Source organism: Cervus elaphus, chromosome 29 (assembly GCF_910594005.1).
Source record: "Cervus elaphus chromosome 29, mCerEla1.1, whole genome shotgun sequence".
NCBI classification, from domain to species: domain Eukaryota; kingdom Metazoa; phylum Chordata; class Mammalia; order Artiodactyla; family Cervidae; genus Cervus; species Cervus elaphus.
The window spans coordinates 61069311-61085668 of record NC_057843.1 but is presented as its reverse complement, the minus strand read 5'-3'; the positions used below and the strand labels follow the sequence as shown (position 1 = coordinate 61085668).

Genomic DNA, 16358 nt, shown 5'->3' with positions numbered 1-16358 from the left:
AGATCTTGCCCAGAAAGAGGTCTGGGCCTTCTCCAGGGTCTGCTCTAACCCTATACTTTTTTTTTTCTCTTGTAAAGGAGAGGAAGAAGGAGGTCAGTGAGCAAACTGGGCCCCTCCCAACACCTCTGACCCGTCTCAGCAAACTGCATGCTATATCAACAGCAATAACTCAGGCCCCACAACCTGCTCCTCTGACTGTGAAGTCTGAGTTGCTTATCTGTTCTCCTTACCACATATTAAGGTCTTAAACTGAATCTTATTGTAAGATTACCTCACTTTTAATAACACTCACCCACCCACCACCACTACAACACTCCCAGTATCCAATCATATCATGAGCAAATTATGTGATAAATCAGTCTATGCTAAGGATTTATGACTTAATGAAGGAGGAAGGGGTAACTTCCCTTGCCAGATTTTAAGACATATTACAAAACAATAATTATCAGGACCACGTGGAATTTTTAAAAAAAATAACACATATGCATAAGAATAGTATAAAGATTACACAAAAAATTCTATCATGTAAAGGAAAATTTTATAAGACAACCAGAAGCAATGCTATGATGGAAAAATAGCTTACATTTTAATTAGTATTTCAGGGACTCCTGGGTACCACTTTGAAAGAGAACTAACCTCAGCATACACTCTATGTAATCTATTTAATCAATGGTCCATTTTAAATGGATCAAGCTGTGGCCATTCAAGGAAAACTTGAAAATAAGCTCATATATTAAGCTAGCAGAGAAAGGTAAATGCACAGCTTTTGACAAAATAGACTTTCAGGTATGAGAGGGATAAGCTAGAAAATACATTGTTTACACAAATATATGTAATGGAAAAAAAGATAAAGAGCAAAGTAACATTAGGGTAAATTCCAGCCTAACTAGTTGTTAAAGTCATTAAATTAAACTAAAAGCCCTATAACGCGCCCTGATTACTCGGCCATGGCCACTCCACACACAGTTGGCAGAGCCGTGGGAAAATGGGGAGGACTTAGACACTAGAGGACGTGGCAAACGGGTGCATTCTCCCCAGACCACAGGCTGGACCTGCCCATTCCTCCGCTGTTTGAGTCACTGAGCACCTACTCTGTGCCAGGCCCAGTGCTAGGTTCTGAGATTCAGAATCTGGGCAAGGCCAGTCCCTGGCTCACAGAATCCCCATGTAGGAGGGGAGGCAGATGAGTAACCAGTGGTCATGGTCCAGCCTGGGAAGCCCTGTGACTGAGAGGTGGTGATGCATAGTGTTAGCCCAGAGCAGAGAGACTCAACACGCCTGGTAGAATAGGAGGGCTTCCCAGAGAGGAGTCCTAAAGGATGAATGAGGGGGTGCTAGGTGAACAAGGGGAAAGGCATTCTCAAAAAGGCACTGGCCCATGCAAAGACACAGAAGTGGGACACAAGGGGGACTTGGAGGCAAGAAGCATTACTCCATCCTCGGTGCACGGAGAAGCCAGCAAGAGCAATTAAACCAAGGAGCAACATGATTCAATCTGTATCTCAGAAAGACCCATCGAAATATGCATTAAGAACTATCCAACTAGTCTGTTATTTGATGGGCAAATCTGTTTGGGGAAATCTAGTTAAAGGAAATAATCCCAAAAGAAAACAAAGGGCATTTGTCTGAAGATGTTCCCAATAGCACTATTTATCATAATGATGAAATGGCCAAAGTCCAAGTAGCAGACTCTGGATGAATAAGGCATAATCCACACCCTCAAGGTGCTCTCATAGAAAAAAGAGTGAAATAAATATATTGTCAGCAGGGTGAGACAGTGGCTGGTGCTGGAAAGACAGACGGAGGGCTGTGGTGGCTTAGCGATGAGAAAGATCAGCTGGGGAGACCCAGGGAAGGCTCCCTGGGAGACGTGCTGTTTAAGCTGGGAGGTAGAATTAGACCCTAAAGAGAAACAGGGTCAGGAAGTGTACTCTAGACAGGGAGATTCATTCACATCTTGTGCTCAGTCAAGGAGACTACAAAATCCCAAATACACATGGGGAGCTGTGAGTGGTTCAGGGTGCCGGGGGTTTGCAGCCTCAACCTGCTTTAAAAAAGTTTTCAATCTGCTGTAAAACACATAAGGAGGACCTTATGCCACCACAGGCATTCCACACTTTAGAGAAAACCAAAAATTTAGCCAGCAGTTAAAATACGACAATCACTCATATTCATCACAACTTCTAATGGCATGTAGACAACAGAAACTCATTACAGGCTAGAGCACAGGTAAGCCAGGAGGCCAGGGATGTAAAATCCTAGGTGCGACTTTTATCCCCTTGTCCCTCACTCAGGAAAGCACATCAGCTGGCCACCAGCAAGAGTGAGAGGATTAGCGGGAAATCCTGAACCTGCCCTGATTAGCACTCAGAGTTTCTCCCAGAAAAGACCCACAAATGGCCAAGAAGCACACAAAGAGATGCTCAACATCATCAGTCACTAGGGAAACGCAAATCAAAACCACAGAAAGGTACCACTAAGATGGCTGTAGCCTAAAAAGCAGAAAGTAACAAGTGTTGGAAAGGATACGAAAAACTTGGAACCCTTGTACACTGCTGGTGGGAATGTGAAGTGGTTCGGCTACTATGGACAGCAGTTTAAGAGTTCCCTAAAATTTAAGCATGGAATTATGATATAACCCAGCAATCTCACTGTTGGGTATACAACGAAAATAATTGAAAACAAGTACTCAAGTCCTTGTACCCAAATGTCGCAAAACCACTAATCATAACAGCCAAAAGGCTGAAACAACAGAAGTGGCTCCATCAATGGAAGAATGGATAAACAAACTGCACTATATCCATACAATGGAACATTATTTGGTCAGAAAAAAATGAAGTACTATACATGCTACAACATCAATGAACCTCAAAAACATGCTGAGTGAAAGAAATCAGACACAAAAGGTCCATGTGTGGGGGACAAGGGGCCCATGACAAGGGTCTCTTTAAACAGGGTGGGCCAAGAAACCCTCGGAAGCTGAGAAGCCTTGGGACTTTGGACCTTGTTTCCTCATCTGAGCACAGTCCCAGTACCCAGCTCCTGGAGTGATTGTGAGGACTGGGTGAATGAAGTATGAACGTATCATACACACCTATGAAGTGGTTTACAAGCATTAGCCTCAATAAACTTCATGCAAGATTTGACCTGCAGAGGATATTCCACATCTGGGAAGATTCTCTCCAGAATCCCAGAGGGACATTGAATATTCCTCAATTACCCATCAATTACAAATAGCCCTCTCCAGGCCCTTTTCATCTCCTGAGGGCTTCCTGGCAGTCCCTTTTTACATTATGGATATTTACGGGAATTCCTCTGTGTTAGAAAAACAGCCCTGACCCGGCATTGAGGGAGCCAGCCTACAAATGCAGGAGGAGAAAGAAACACCAGTTTCTCCAGAACCTTCTCCATTTGGGGGATGGGGTTACAGCAAAGTTCACAAAAGACTACAGAATCTGAAGATGCCCTCTGCCACTGAGTTGGCAGTACCCTACATCACATGCAAAATTGCAACGTTCTGACATGGGCCACAGTGCTGAGAAGCCAAACCTGGGCTCCAGCTGCCCTCTGACCTGTAAGAAATGCCAGGCTGGACGCTCTGGCAGGAAAAGCTGCCATGGCCTTTGAGTCTTGCTCCCAAGGAGACACAGCCTGGGCTGTCCCAGCTTTCCCCTGGCACACAGAGAGTTAACCACAGCCTGCGAGGCAGTTCTGTTTCCTTCAAGGGACAGAGGTTGTCTCCCCCCACAGTCTCCCTGCACACTGCACAGTTACTCCTGTTGAGACTGTGCACTAATCTCCTAAATCCCAAAGCAGGCAGAGGCTACTATTTGGAGAGCAGGAGTCTCCTGCAAAACTGCATGGAGAAAGGGCTGAGCAGGGAAAGAAAAAGCCTAGAGACCTGGGCCCAAGAACAGTTCCGAAAGCCTGTCTCACCCTGAGTATCCTCTGCTGTCAAAATGTCTGCAATGCTTTCCAACGCAGCTACTGCAAGGATCAGCTTGTAGTTTCCATCACTTATTTCGTGCCATGGTGTGGAAAGCATATTATTTCTAATATCTCTTTTAATCTTCACAGCATCCCTAGCAGGAAAGGTGGTCTAAGTACTCCCCTTTTTCAGATGTGGAAAGTGAGGCACAGAGTAGTGAAATTCATTGTCCAATGGCACCTAACCCAGCCACACACCTTAGGCCAAAACTATTTTAACTCAGACTCTTACTTTTCATACAACCGACTTCCGGTCCTGGTGGGGAAAGAGAGGCCCAGGAACAGAAGGTACCAGATCCCCTGGTTCCCAGTCTATAGCTCTCCCCATCATCCACAGAGTCACTGCCCACGATGGATGGGGCTCTCCAGGTAACTCAGGGCTAAGTTAGGTATCAGAGCAATTCGGTCCCGTTATTTCTTGCGCGGCCAAGCGCCAGGTGGTGGCGGCCTGCTTCCGCACCTGTGTTCAGACGGGTCATCACATCTGCCCTGCAATGAGCCAACCGGCACGCACCACCTGAGCGCGGGCGCGGGGCGAGCTGGAGCGAAGTGTTCCAGCGGAGGCCGCTGGCACTCTTACTGGGCTTCCAAAGTCCCTCTGTGCCCAAGACTGACAGGGCTGCGCCTAGCTCAGACACCTCGGGTTCCAGGATGCTGCTCCACCCTCTTCGGCCGCCCGGGGACTTTTCCACCCCTCGAACCCCCTGCACCGCCTGGGGAAGCCGCAGCCGAACGGCCAGTGCGCCCCGAGCGGCGAGGACTCCCTTTTATGTCCAGGAATGAGGCGCGCACCGCAGCCGCTCCCGCCGCCAAGACCAGCTATTCTGGGGCGCGGAGGTTGCCGGTGCAGCGCTCGGGCCCGGCTGCTTACCTGTCGCGGAGCGGGTCCGAGTGACCCCGGGGAGAAGCGCGGAGGTGGAAAGCAGCAGAAGCAGGCGCCAGTACTGTGCGTCCCTCCTGCAAGAAGTGGTCGAGGGAGAAAAGGTGAGGCGGGCGGTAGGGGCCGGGGGGCTGGGGCGCGGGGCAGCGGGTCATACCTGGGCGCCATCCCGCAGTTTCGCGGGCCCCCGTGGGCACCGGGCAGCCGAGCTCCAAAGGACTTTGCGCGCGGGCCGCTCGTTCTTCCGCCGGGAACAAAGGCGGCGCTGGGCAGGGGTAGCAGCAGCGGCAGCGGCGGGCAGGATCCCAGCACTGCCCGCGTCCTGAGTCACCCGCGCTCTGAAACCCGACTCCGCCGCACCCAGCGCTCCCGCGCGCGCCGCGCCCCACCTCGGGCAGAGCCGCGCCCCACCTCGGGCAGTGCTGCAGCGGCGCACTCAAGCCCCGGGACTCCTGGCAACTACCGCCTGCCCACGCCCCTTTCCCCCTCGACGGATGCGCGCCCCCAGCCGCAGCTTCCACCCGGGCGGCCTTGGGTAACCAAGAAAAGCCCCGCGCCCGCGCTCGTCTGGGTCAGCGGGCAGCTCCCTCCCGCCCTCTAGTCTATCGGTGTCCGGGCTGCCCGGCCGACAAAACACTCCCTTTTCAAGGGCCAATGGAATCTTCTCACCAGCCAAGGGAGGCTGGAATCGCTGTGATTTCCCTAAATGACAACGAAGAACCTGGAGGCTCAGAGAGATGCAGGGAATCTCCCCAGGTTTCACAGCTGGATTGGACCCTGCCCTGCACCCCTGACTCGCAACCCCCTTGAACGCCCAGGAATGGCCCATTTGGTGGGTGTGGGGGTAGGGGGAATATGTGATCCATATAAATAAATGCAATAAAGAGAATCCTAATTTAAAATGTAAATATATCTAATATTCCAAGCTTCTCCTCTTTGTGCCTTGCCTGCACCACCATCTCCGCCACCAGAACATAAGCTCCAGGAGAGCAAGAATTTACATCTGTTCTGTTCTCTGTCTAAAGTAGTACCTGGCGGTAGGAGATGCCAATAAACAGGGGAAGGAACACAATTTTTAGGTGAGATACCACTCCAGGCAGGGTGATGACTGGGGAAAGATAAACCAGTCTCAGTCTCCAGAAGCCATCGGGAGAGCTCACAGGGGGAGGAGGAGCGGGGGTAGACTGTTCCACCTGCACTGAACTTAGCGCAGGGCCTGGCCCTGGCTGAACCCTCAGATGGTGGCTCTTTATTGTGATTACCGCCCGGCCCAGTAGTGTGAGATATCTGGGGGAGAGGAGGCGCAGCTGAGGGCAGCTGAGACTTGGACAGTTCTGAAGCCAGGCAGGCGCAGGGTCCTCTCTCCCTCATGTGCCAAGTAGCCACACTGGGCTGTGGCTCTGTGGTCAGTTCCTGGTTTTCATCTCTAGATGACAAGTCACCACCTGCCAAGTGAGACAGTAACATGAGCTGGCCCTGCGGAGATGGGATGATGGTGGACATAGTAGCTAACAGGTATTGCATGCTGACTGTGTCCCCCGCCCGGTGCTAAATGCTTTGCTGACAACGGTCCATCCATGCAACAGTCCTGGATAGGTGGTCCTTCATTGGTCCTCAATTCATAGATGAGGAAGCTCATGTCTAAAAGGTACCCAAGCTAGTGCGTGACATTGGCCAACACCCATGCTCTTCACCAGTCACGCTGCCTGCCTAACAACAAGATGAGACCCACTTTCCCACCCTCAAGAGCAAAATCGCACTGGGGTTACGGGGCACTCGGGCATGAAGGGGTTAATACCCGAAGCAGTAAGGGCTCCACAGGGAGCTCGGGCCTGGAGTCAGGAGCCTGGGTTCCCGTCCAGTTCTGGCCCACATTGGGCAGATCCTGTCCTCACTTGACTTTTTATTTCATCATCTATAAAATGGATGTAACGATCTTGCTGTGCTCGGCGAGATCACGTGCATGCAGCCGCGCTCTGTCCGCTGTAAAGTGCTGTGCAGATGTGAGGGGTCGGGGCTGGGGTTGATGCACACAGTCTTCAAAACAGAAAGAAAATTCAGCATGGCCAGGAGAAGGCGGCAGAGGCTTCAACAGAGTAGTAAAGTTAACCCAGACTGGGGGTCTGCGGGTGCAAGCAGGAGCGAGGGGTAAAACAGCCAAGGCAGCGCTGGAGCTAGGGTGGCCCATGTGAAACTAATCCACCAGATCCAGTGCGGGTCAGGCTTCTTTCTTAGCTCTTCATATTCTCTGTGAGTATGAATTCTTTCCCACTTGCAGTCACAATGTGCTGGACATATCATTTTATTATGATTTACTAACCATAAGGAATGTGCCTTCTTAGTTCTATATTTTTTATTGTTTATAAAGTACCATATTGACTGGGAATGTAATTGACTTTCTTAGAACTATAATTCTATATTGCTTCGAAAGAGTCACATCAACTATGATTATATAATAGTTCTATTGTTCTGTTTCACACTTAAAACTGAAAGCTGTGAACTGTTGGCTCAGTTTGGCCCATAGATAGGTATTGTTCAGGTGTCTGGTGTCAATCTCCAAATTAAATTAGTTAGCATTATATTTGATAATTAGTTGGTTTATATTAAAATCCAGATTTCTGGCTTCTTTTTAAATTTTTGGAAAACCTGGTAACATGGGACTTGTGTTCCTTGTGCCAGTGATTGATTTGCATTGAAAGGGGTTCATACCTTCAGTCAAGGCCAATTTCTCCAGTTTATCACGGTCCCTACCATCCCTGGCTTTCCTGACAGCTCAGTTGGCAAAGAATCCACCTGCAATGCAGGAGACCCTGGTTAGATTCCTGGATTGGGAAGATCTGCTGGGAAGGGATAGCCTACCCACTCCAGTATTCTTGGGCTTCCCTTGTGGCTCAGCTGGTAAAGAATCCGCCTTCTATGAGGGAGACCTGGGTTCGATCCCTGGGTTGGGACGATCCCCTGGAGAAGGGAAATGCTACCCACTCCAGTATTCTGGCCTGGAGAATTCCATGGACTGTATAGTTCATGGGGTCGCAGAGTCAGACCTGACTGAGTAACTTTCAGTTTCACTACCATCCCTATTGTTCCCCAACACCAAAACTAAGAATCATTTGCCATTTATCATCACATATGCACTCTGCCTTTTATAAGAAAGAGAAAAGTGGGATAGATTGAGTGCTCATGTCTCTATTAAAAAATAGGGGGGAAAGATATGTGGATAGAGAAGGTGGGCATGTTTCAAGAAAGATGTGAAAGAACATATTTCTTCATGTTTAATACACAGATTAAGTATATCTACATTGAAAGAATGAAAACTAAAATGCCATGATGAAACACACCTGGTTGCCCTCAGTTATGCATGTTACCTGATGCATGAATGAACAGATGCATTTTGATTGGTGGGCTTGATTGTGGCGCAGTTTATCAGTCCAAGGTACATATGCATAAGGCAGCAGTTTCCTTTACTACTGTGGCAGCGAAGTCCTGTGTACACATTTTATAGTTTGTTGGTATCTGATAATTTCCAGTTCACTAGAATCTAAACATCCCAAGAGCACATTTCTTTCCTGTAAATGATGAGATAGATGCATGTTAATATTTCTAATTTTGTACTTATTTCACCTGGGAAGTCAGACCATGTTTGTCAGCAATCAGGGCTCTCATTTTAAAGCTGGGCCTGGAGGTGGGAACCGTGAACTGACTGATGGTGGAGGGCAGAGAGGGTGTCCGGCCTGGGAGTTGAAGGGGACCAAATGGTCCCAGCTGCTGGTGTGGGAGGCATGAGGGCAGGATGCCAAGCAAGGCATTCGCCTCCTGCCAGACTGTGTTTTGAGGGTTTAAGCGATTTCCTTCTATTCAATATGAAGTTGTAGAAATAGCCAAGAGGAAGCTTTGTGTCATGCTGGAACTGGTCTAAATTGTTTACCGTGGCTTCAGTACAATCCACAAGATCAAGATGTGTGGAGATGGTGGATCTATGTCCCAGCTCTTCCAGGAATCAATTAAATTAACGGGCTGTTGATTTTCCTATGTGCCACTCAAGTGTCCCAGTAAACTCAGTCTCCAAAAGCATCCTCCTGACTGTTTCAAGCAGTTAGAAAGGGTACAAAAATCAGAAGGATTCTGGGTTGTGGTTTGGGACAAAGTGGGGCTTCCCAGGTGGCTCCGTGGTAAAGACGCCACCTGCCAATGCTAGAGCTGCCCGAGACGCGGGTTCGATCCCTGGGTCAGGAAGGTCCCCTGGAGGAGGAAATGACAACCCACTCCAGTATGCTTCCCTTGGAAATCCACGGACAGAGGAGCCTGGCAGGCTACAGTCCATGAGGTCACCGAGAGTCGGACATGACTTAGCGACTGCACGCATGCCCATATAAGCACACAGCACACCTCTTTCTGAACCTGTTTCCTCAGAACATGGGGATAACACCTCTCTTGGGGAGTCATGGTGAGAACGTTCACAAGAGACACTCAAAGCTTGCACCCTCCTCTGGTTTCAAGAGCAGAAAGAGAAGAGACCTAGCTAGTAGACCAGAGAAGAATTAACTACTCAGAGAAAAGCACTGCCTTTTGGGTAATCAAGAGAAAACAATGACAGTAAAATCCCCAAAGGGCCTTCCACGGAGGATGCTTTAGTTCTGAAGAGCACCCTGATGTGTTTGGATATGCCAGAGGGGACCATGGGCTGAGACGAGTCGATCTGTTCTTCATAAGTGAGATGAATTTGAAAATCTGACAATCTTACTGGGAAGGGGACAAAAGCAAAAGAAGGGACGAGTGTGTAAAACACCTCAGGCGCCACTACCAGTGCCTGCTCTCCGCCTTCCCCCACTCACGTGCAGCGTAGACAAGGCCACCCCGCCATCATCGACTGTGGCCCGTCACCTGAGCGCTTTCTCTGGCTGCTGAAGCAGGCTGGAGGTGCTGGGGAACGAACGCTGACCTCCCAGCTGCTCTCACCCAGAGGCCTGCAGGAGCTCGTGGATAAAAACCTCGGCTCCCTTTCCCGGTGGGTGGGAATTTCTAGGCACCCAGAGTCCCTGTCCGTGTCCTAGCCCCTTGCCCTTTTTCCACACGGAGCACTTGTCCCTTCCTACTCGGGGCCATCCTGTGGATGCTGACCTGTGACCCACTGTACAGTCCACTCTGAGCAACCCGGAAGTGCAGTAGAAATAACACCCCGGGAAGCAAATATTTAGCCAACGGAAGCCAGAAAATACCTTTCTATCCCTATTTCTCCCAGATGCACTGTCCTGAGATGGTCATTTATAAGGCATCTGAGAGACACTCTCACAAGACTAAGGGATCAATCATATAATCTCTTTCATCAGCAGTTTCTTCTTCCCTGACTCATTTCCCTTTTCTGTACTTCTGCTCCCTAGGATTTTACTCCCTAATACCAAAGAGGCACCTAAGACTGAGTAACACCTCAGTGTGTGAGCCAGAATAAGCTAGATGGTGGAATTTATCTTTCATATTCATGATAATAATGGCATTTCTAAACGGGTTGTCACTTCCATCTTACCAGGTCCAATTAGCGTGATGTTACCAAATAGGGGGTGAGCATTAGGATGACAAGGTTCCTATGGACTATATTATAACAGAGAACAGGAGAGTTAACATATTTCTGGGAACAAAAAGTGAATATGGACTATTCTCCTTACCATATGAAAGCAGACTGCTTTTGATTTCCCCCTCCATGGAGACTGTGACTGCATTTGCCAAATCATGGTGCGTCCATATGTCAAATGTTGATATATTCCAGTAGCTACCACATCTGGCCCGGCAGCTGCAACTGAGGCTACCATCTGGCCAAGTTTATAGCAATCCACTACTATCCACCATAATCCATTTGGCTTTTGCAAGGACCACACTAGTGAATTAGTGGAAATATAATGGGACCTATTGCCCCTATACCATTTCAGTGTTAATAATAGCTCTAAGGGCTTCGCAGGCGGCACTAGTGGTAAAGAACCTGCCAGCCAATGCAGGAGACAGAGGAGATGCGGGTTCGAACCCTGGGTCAGGAAGAGCCCCTGAGGAAGGAAATGGCCACTCACTCCAGTATTCTTGCCTGGGAAATCCCATGGACAGAGAAGCCTGGTGGGCTCCAGTCCACAGGGTAGCAAAGAGCTGGACACGACTGAAGTGACTTAGCATTCATGCAGTAGCTCTAAATTCTGCAGTACGTCCTGGGATGTGGTACTGCTTCTGATTTACTCTTGGAGGTGGAAAAAGGGAGATAGTTTCAAGGACTTCCACTTAACCTTTTTGTAAGTCAGGTAGCTAATATAAGGGTTCTGCTGGAAGCTCAGTATTATGCGAATATGTCTAGGGATGGGCACAAAATGTGTTGGTCTTTGGATCTCATGGTGCTCAGCAGAGAGCACCCCGCACAGAGGAGACGTGCAATGGCCAGGTGGACGGGGACTCACCCTGTGGGCGTCAGCGGGCCTCTCACCGTGGCCGTCCCAGGCCTGACATGGTGGGGCCTTGGGAAGAGTCACGTGATGGCAGGGGCAGATGGGAGGTAAAGACCCAGCAACATGGGCCCCATCCTTCTGGAGCTGATCTACCTCCCGACTTTGTGGGATGGCCAGCCCGCCAGCTACAGAGACTGACGCTGAATCCTCAATATGGTACCGTTCCTCAGAGAGACTGCCTGGCCACTTGGTGACAGGGGGGTTTCTTCAGACCCCTTCTGAGCAGTTCCTCCTCACCAGAATCAATACCTTTCTGCTAGGTAGAGTATTCTTGGTTGTGGGTTCTTTCCTTTCATCACTTTAAATATATGATGCCATTCCGTTCGGGTTTGTAGAGTTTCTGTTGAGCAATCTGATAACCTTATGGGAGCCCTTGTATGCTATTTGTCATTTTCCCTTGCTGCTTTTAATATTTTATTTTTGTCTTTAATTTTTGTCAGTTTGATGACCATGTGTCTCCATGTGTCCTTCCTTGGGTTTATCATGCCTGGGACTCTCTGAGCTTCTTGGACTTGGTTGACTATTTCCTTTCCATGTTAGGGAAGTTTTCAGCTATTATCTCTTCTAATATTCTCTCAGTCCTTCCTCTCTCTCGCTTCTCCTTCTGGGACCCCTATAATGCAAATGTTGGTGTCTTTAATGGTTGTCTCAGATGTCTCTTAGGCTGTCTTCATTTCTTTTCATTCTTTTTTCTATATTCTGTTTTGCAGCAGTGATTTCCACGGTTTTGTCACATATCCATCCCTCTGCCTCAGTTTTTCTGCCGTTGATTCCTTCCAGTGTCTTGTTCATCCGTCTCTGTTTGTTCTTTGGTTCTTCTAAGTCTTCAGTAAACATTTCTTGCATCTTCTCCATTCTTTTTCCAAGATCCTGGTCATCTTCACTGTCATTTTCTGACTTCTATTTCTGGAAGGTTGCCTGTCTCCACTTCATTTATTTGTTTTTCTGGGGGTTTTATCTTGTTCCTTCATCTGGAATATAATCCTCTGCCTTTTCACTTTGATTAACTTTTATGATTGTGGTTTTCATTCTGTGGGCTACAGAATTGCAATTCTTCTTCCTTCTTCTTTCTGTCCTCTGGTAGATGAGGCTAAGAGGCTTGTGCAAGCTTCTTGATACCTTTCTGGATATGGGTTTGCCTTCCCTGACCAAGTACCTTTGCCAGCACCATCACTCAGAGTAGCAGAATGCTTGATATATCAATGTGGTGTCTCATATAACACTGTCTCAAATTAAGGGACCCGTTTTATGGCAAGAGAGGTGTGAAAATGGATGAATGACCAAGGGATCCATTGGTTTTAGCTTCACCACATCACAAGAAGCAGCTAACTTAACACAATGGTGGACGGGCCTATTAAAGCTCAGCTAAGGCATCAGCTTAGGTGTGATAGAGTGCAGTGTTATGGCACTCTGCTCCAGAACATGGAACTCATGGTCACTGATTGGGCCTGTGTCCCCAGGAGCTAGAATACTTGGGTCTGGGAATCAAGAGATAGTACTAGGATTGAGCCCTTTACCTCTTCCAGTGATCCACTGAAACCCTAGACTCTTTTGAGGTAAAGGTGCTGATTTTCAGGGGAAGAATTCTTCCAAGAAATATAGTAAGGCCACTTGAAGCTGAGAGTACCACCTGGCCATTTTAAGTTGTTCTCGCCAGAGAGCCAGCAGACAAAGAGAAGTGTGGCTGTATTTGTGGGGATAAGAACCCTGCTTACCATGAGAAGTATTACCAGTGACTACCTTATTGGGGACAGAGAGAAACTCAGGTAATTTGGGGGAGATTTCTTGGTGGTTCCACATTCCATAATGATGGTAAGTGAGCAAATGAGATAATCAAGATAGGGCAGACCCTTAAAGGATAAAAGTTAGTCATTCTGCCAATCAGCATCAGTCAGCCTCAGTCTAGACCAGTGTTTCCTAACCTGTGACCCACGTGCATCAGAATCATTTCGTGGAGAAAATATTAAAAGTATAGCTTCTGAGTCTCTACTCAACACCTACCAAATCAAAATGTCTGTAGGTAGAACCAGGGATTTGAATTTTCAGAAGCTCCTCTGGTCCATCTTATGCATACTGAGATTTCATATCCATTGGCCTAAAATTCGCATCTACATTTCTTTTTTTTTTTTTTTATTTCTTATAACACCTGGTTTCTGACCTCTATCTTGACATTTCTTGCTTTAAGACAAGCAAGAATATAACCCCCTACAATGATGCGTTTGCAGTTTCCAGCTCAGACAGGCTGCCACAGCCTCTCTTGGAAGAGTTTCCCCGCTTGCCACGCCCTTGATAGAGCAAGAGGTCCTGCATTGTTAAGGCCAAGGCTTTGGAAACAAAGCAGCCCAGAATGGAAGGGGCCTTGCACCTGATCCCAAGTCCTATCAAATCCATCTCTGCTGTGCAAATTTAAAGAAATAATGGAACCAGGGGGTCCCCTGCCTGCCATTTGGCTGGAGAAGGAAACCTGTTGGAGAGGATGTGTTGGCACATCTCTCCCCTGGGGGCTACCTATTTTCCACCCAACCCCAAACACCAGATAATAACTGTCCTTTCCCCAGTATCTGTAAAGAAGGGTGTCATGAATATGGAATCATTCAAGTTACCTGCTATTTTTATCTGAAGGAGGATGAGCGTTGATAAATAGGTCTCTGTGATAAGTCAGAGAGGGCAGGACTTGAAATCCGTCGAAAGTAACAGGGTTTTATCACTGACTGAAGACTGATGAACCCAGATGGCAAGACCACACTTTCCTTTTGAGAGTGGCCAGTAAGTGGTGCGGCTTCCAAAATCCCCAGCTTCTGTCTCTCCTCCTTTATGTCCCTCCCACCCTGGCTCTGCTGGCCTTGACTGCAGATCTGCAGGAGAGGTCTTAAATCAGCAGTAGGTTGTGTCTCCCTCTTTCCACAACTCTACAGGTTCAAGTATTTGGTCAGTTGCACCTAGTGTTTGGAAACGTCCAAATAGGGAAGTTTCTTTTGTCATTGAATGAGGATGCCGCTGGCATTTGGCAGGCAGGGGCCAGGGATGCTGAGTTCTACAATACCAGAGACAATCTATATAACACCAGCGAAAAATAGCCCTGCAAAATTACTGACTGTGAAATGCTAGTAGATCGTGACTTCCAAATTTTTTTGATCAAGACACTTGGTCTCACAGTCCCATAAACACACCCTTCTGAAACTAAAGTTTCAGGGCACAGTATTTGCCCTTATTACATGTATGAACTTGGGTATTTTCTACTCTGTTCTGTACTATTCCATTGAATTAAAAAGACAGAGAGAGGCTGGTCAAAACCTACCAAAAAAAAAACCCCCAAAAAACCAAAAAACACCTTACCACATAGATTTCATGACCTCCAAATGGGCCAAAACTCATTTTAGGATGTGACCTGTCAAAACTGTGATCAGCAGCAGCAGTAGAATATGGAATGACTCTCACTGTAAGAATCATTTGCTTGCTCCACCCACACTACTTGACATGGGAAATTTCAGAGCTAAAGTGAAATCCCCAGTGACTTCTGATGGGCTCAGCTTGTCGTGCTTTGTCTCCCGAAGAGATGCCTAAAGAGAGACAGACAATTGTCCATCGTTGAGGCCTGTGGTTTTCACAGGACCCTGCTGTGAGCTAAGAGGCCCATGTGTTTTGCATTTTCCCACAGTGGGAGCAAATGGGTCCAACAATGAAAAGGCTCTTGCATCACAGTGGACAGTGGAACTAGCCACGGAGGGAGGAGTTGGCTGTAGGGCTGAGGACCCTGAATTCAGCTGAAAGGCTTTAAGACAGTTCTTCTCCCCTTCTCTGAACTACAACCTGGCGCCTATGGCAGAGGTCAACCTGGTTCTCCAACTCGATGCCAGCCTGCCCTGCCACGGTGTGCAAGAAGGCCAGGCTCTAAAATGGAAGGAAAAGTACAAGCGTAGATGCCACCTGGGCAGCCCAGGGCAAGGTCAGGCTCAAGGGGTGGGGCTGTGACGCTGACAGTGGGACCCTCGGCTCCCCGTTGACATCTGCTAACCACTGAAGTCAATCGTAGGCTGAGCACCTCTTCCAGCTGCTTCCTCTAATATTTTACTGCACTCGTAACAACCATCATATTAACATATTACTTTAAATGGTACCATTTTCAGAAAATGTGGCCCTCCCCTTTCTTCTCCATGGACAGTCCCTTCCTATATTGGTTTATACTTTTCCTGCTTCCTGGGTTTTGCGACTTGGTGTTCTCACGTGCAGAACCTTGAGAAGAGTATCACAGTCTCTCTGTGGCACCCAGTGCCAGCAAGGATTCAGACAACTCCTCAAACCCTCACCTCACCCACTGCATGCTCTGGGGATGCCAGCACTGCCCGGGCTTACCTTCTTTTTTTTTTTTTTTAATTTAAATACTTTTTATTTATTTATTTTTTTAATTTAGGAGACTTTATTGCTAAAGTAGCCATGAATTACTGATCAACTTTCTTCTTTTCTTTTTTTTATTTATTTTTATTAGTTGGAGGCTAATTACTTTACAATATTGTAAAAAATATGGAACGCTTCACGAATTTGCGTGTCATCCTTGCAGAGGGGCCATGCTAATCTTCTCCGTATCCTTCCAATTTTAGTATATGTGCTGCCGAAGTGAGCACCCGGGCCCATATTCTTAATGACACATGAAATGTCATACGTTTCCCTACCAGAAAGCTGACAAAGTGAAATGTTCGCTTGCATTGGCCTGAGTAGTCTGTATTCTTACAATCTGAACAAGGTTATGATGACCCACATAGGTAGGGGCCTTCATAACTTCTTACCACTTATCTCATGTTATCATCACAATAAGCCTGGAGGTGACAGGGCACATCTTATTATCCCGTTCAGAGATGAGAAAACTGAAGCTCAGAAGGGTTAAGTAACTGACTCTCTCAGGGCCAGTAGGCTAGTGAAGGGCAGAGCTGGAACTTGAACTTGAGTCTTGTGGCCTCCCATGAATATTCCATTCACGTTTCACGGTCTCTACCACCTCAGTAAAGCACCCAGGC

The 16358-nt window shown here is 47.7% G+C and overlaps 1 protein-coding gene and 1 non-coding gene across 3 annotated transcripts in view; both read right to left on the bottom strand.

The window, feature by feature from the left end:
* Positions 1–5481, bottom strand: part of COL15A1 (collagen type XV alpha 1 chain) — a 101399-nt gene extending 95918 nt beyond the window's left edge. For both annotated transcript variants that reach the window (XM_043891509.1, XM_043891510.1), the window contains exons 1-2: positions 5025–5481; positions 4859–4944 (exon numbers count right to left, since the gene is read on the bottom strand). In XM_043891509.1, coding sequence (XP_043747444.1) covers positions 4859–4944; positions 5025–5035 — 97 coding nt within the window. In that variant the 5' untranslated portion in view covers positions 5036–5481. The remainder of the gene's footprint in view (positions 1–4858; positions 4945–5024) is intronic.
* Positions 5482–15861: 10380 nt separating this feature from the next.
* Positions 15862–15968, bottom strand: LOC122686335. The gene has a single exon (XR_006338707.1). It is a non-coding gene; the product is annotated as a U6 spliceosomal RNA (small nuclear RNA).
* Positions 15969–16358: the final 390 nt, after the last annotated feature.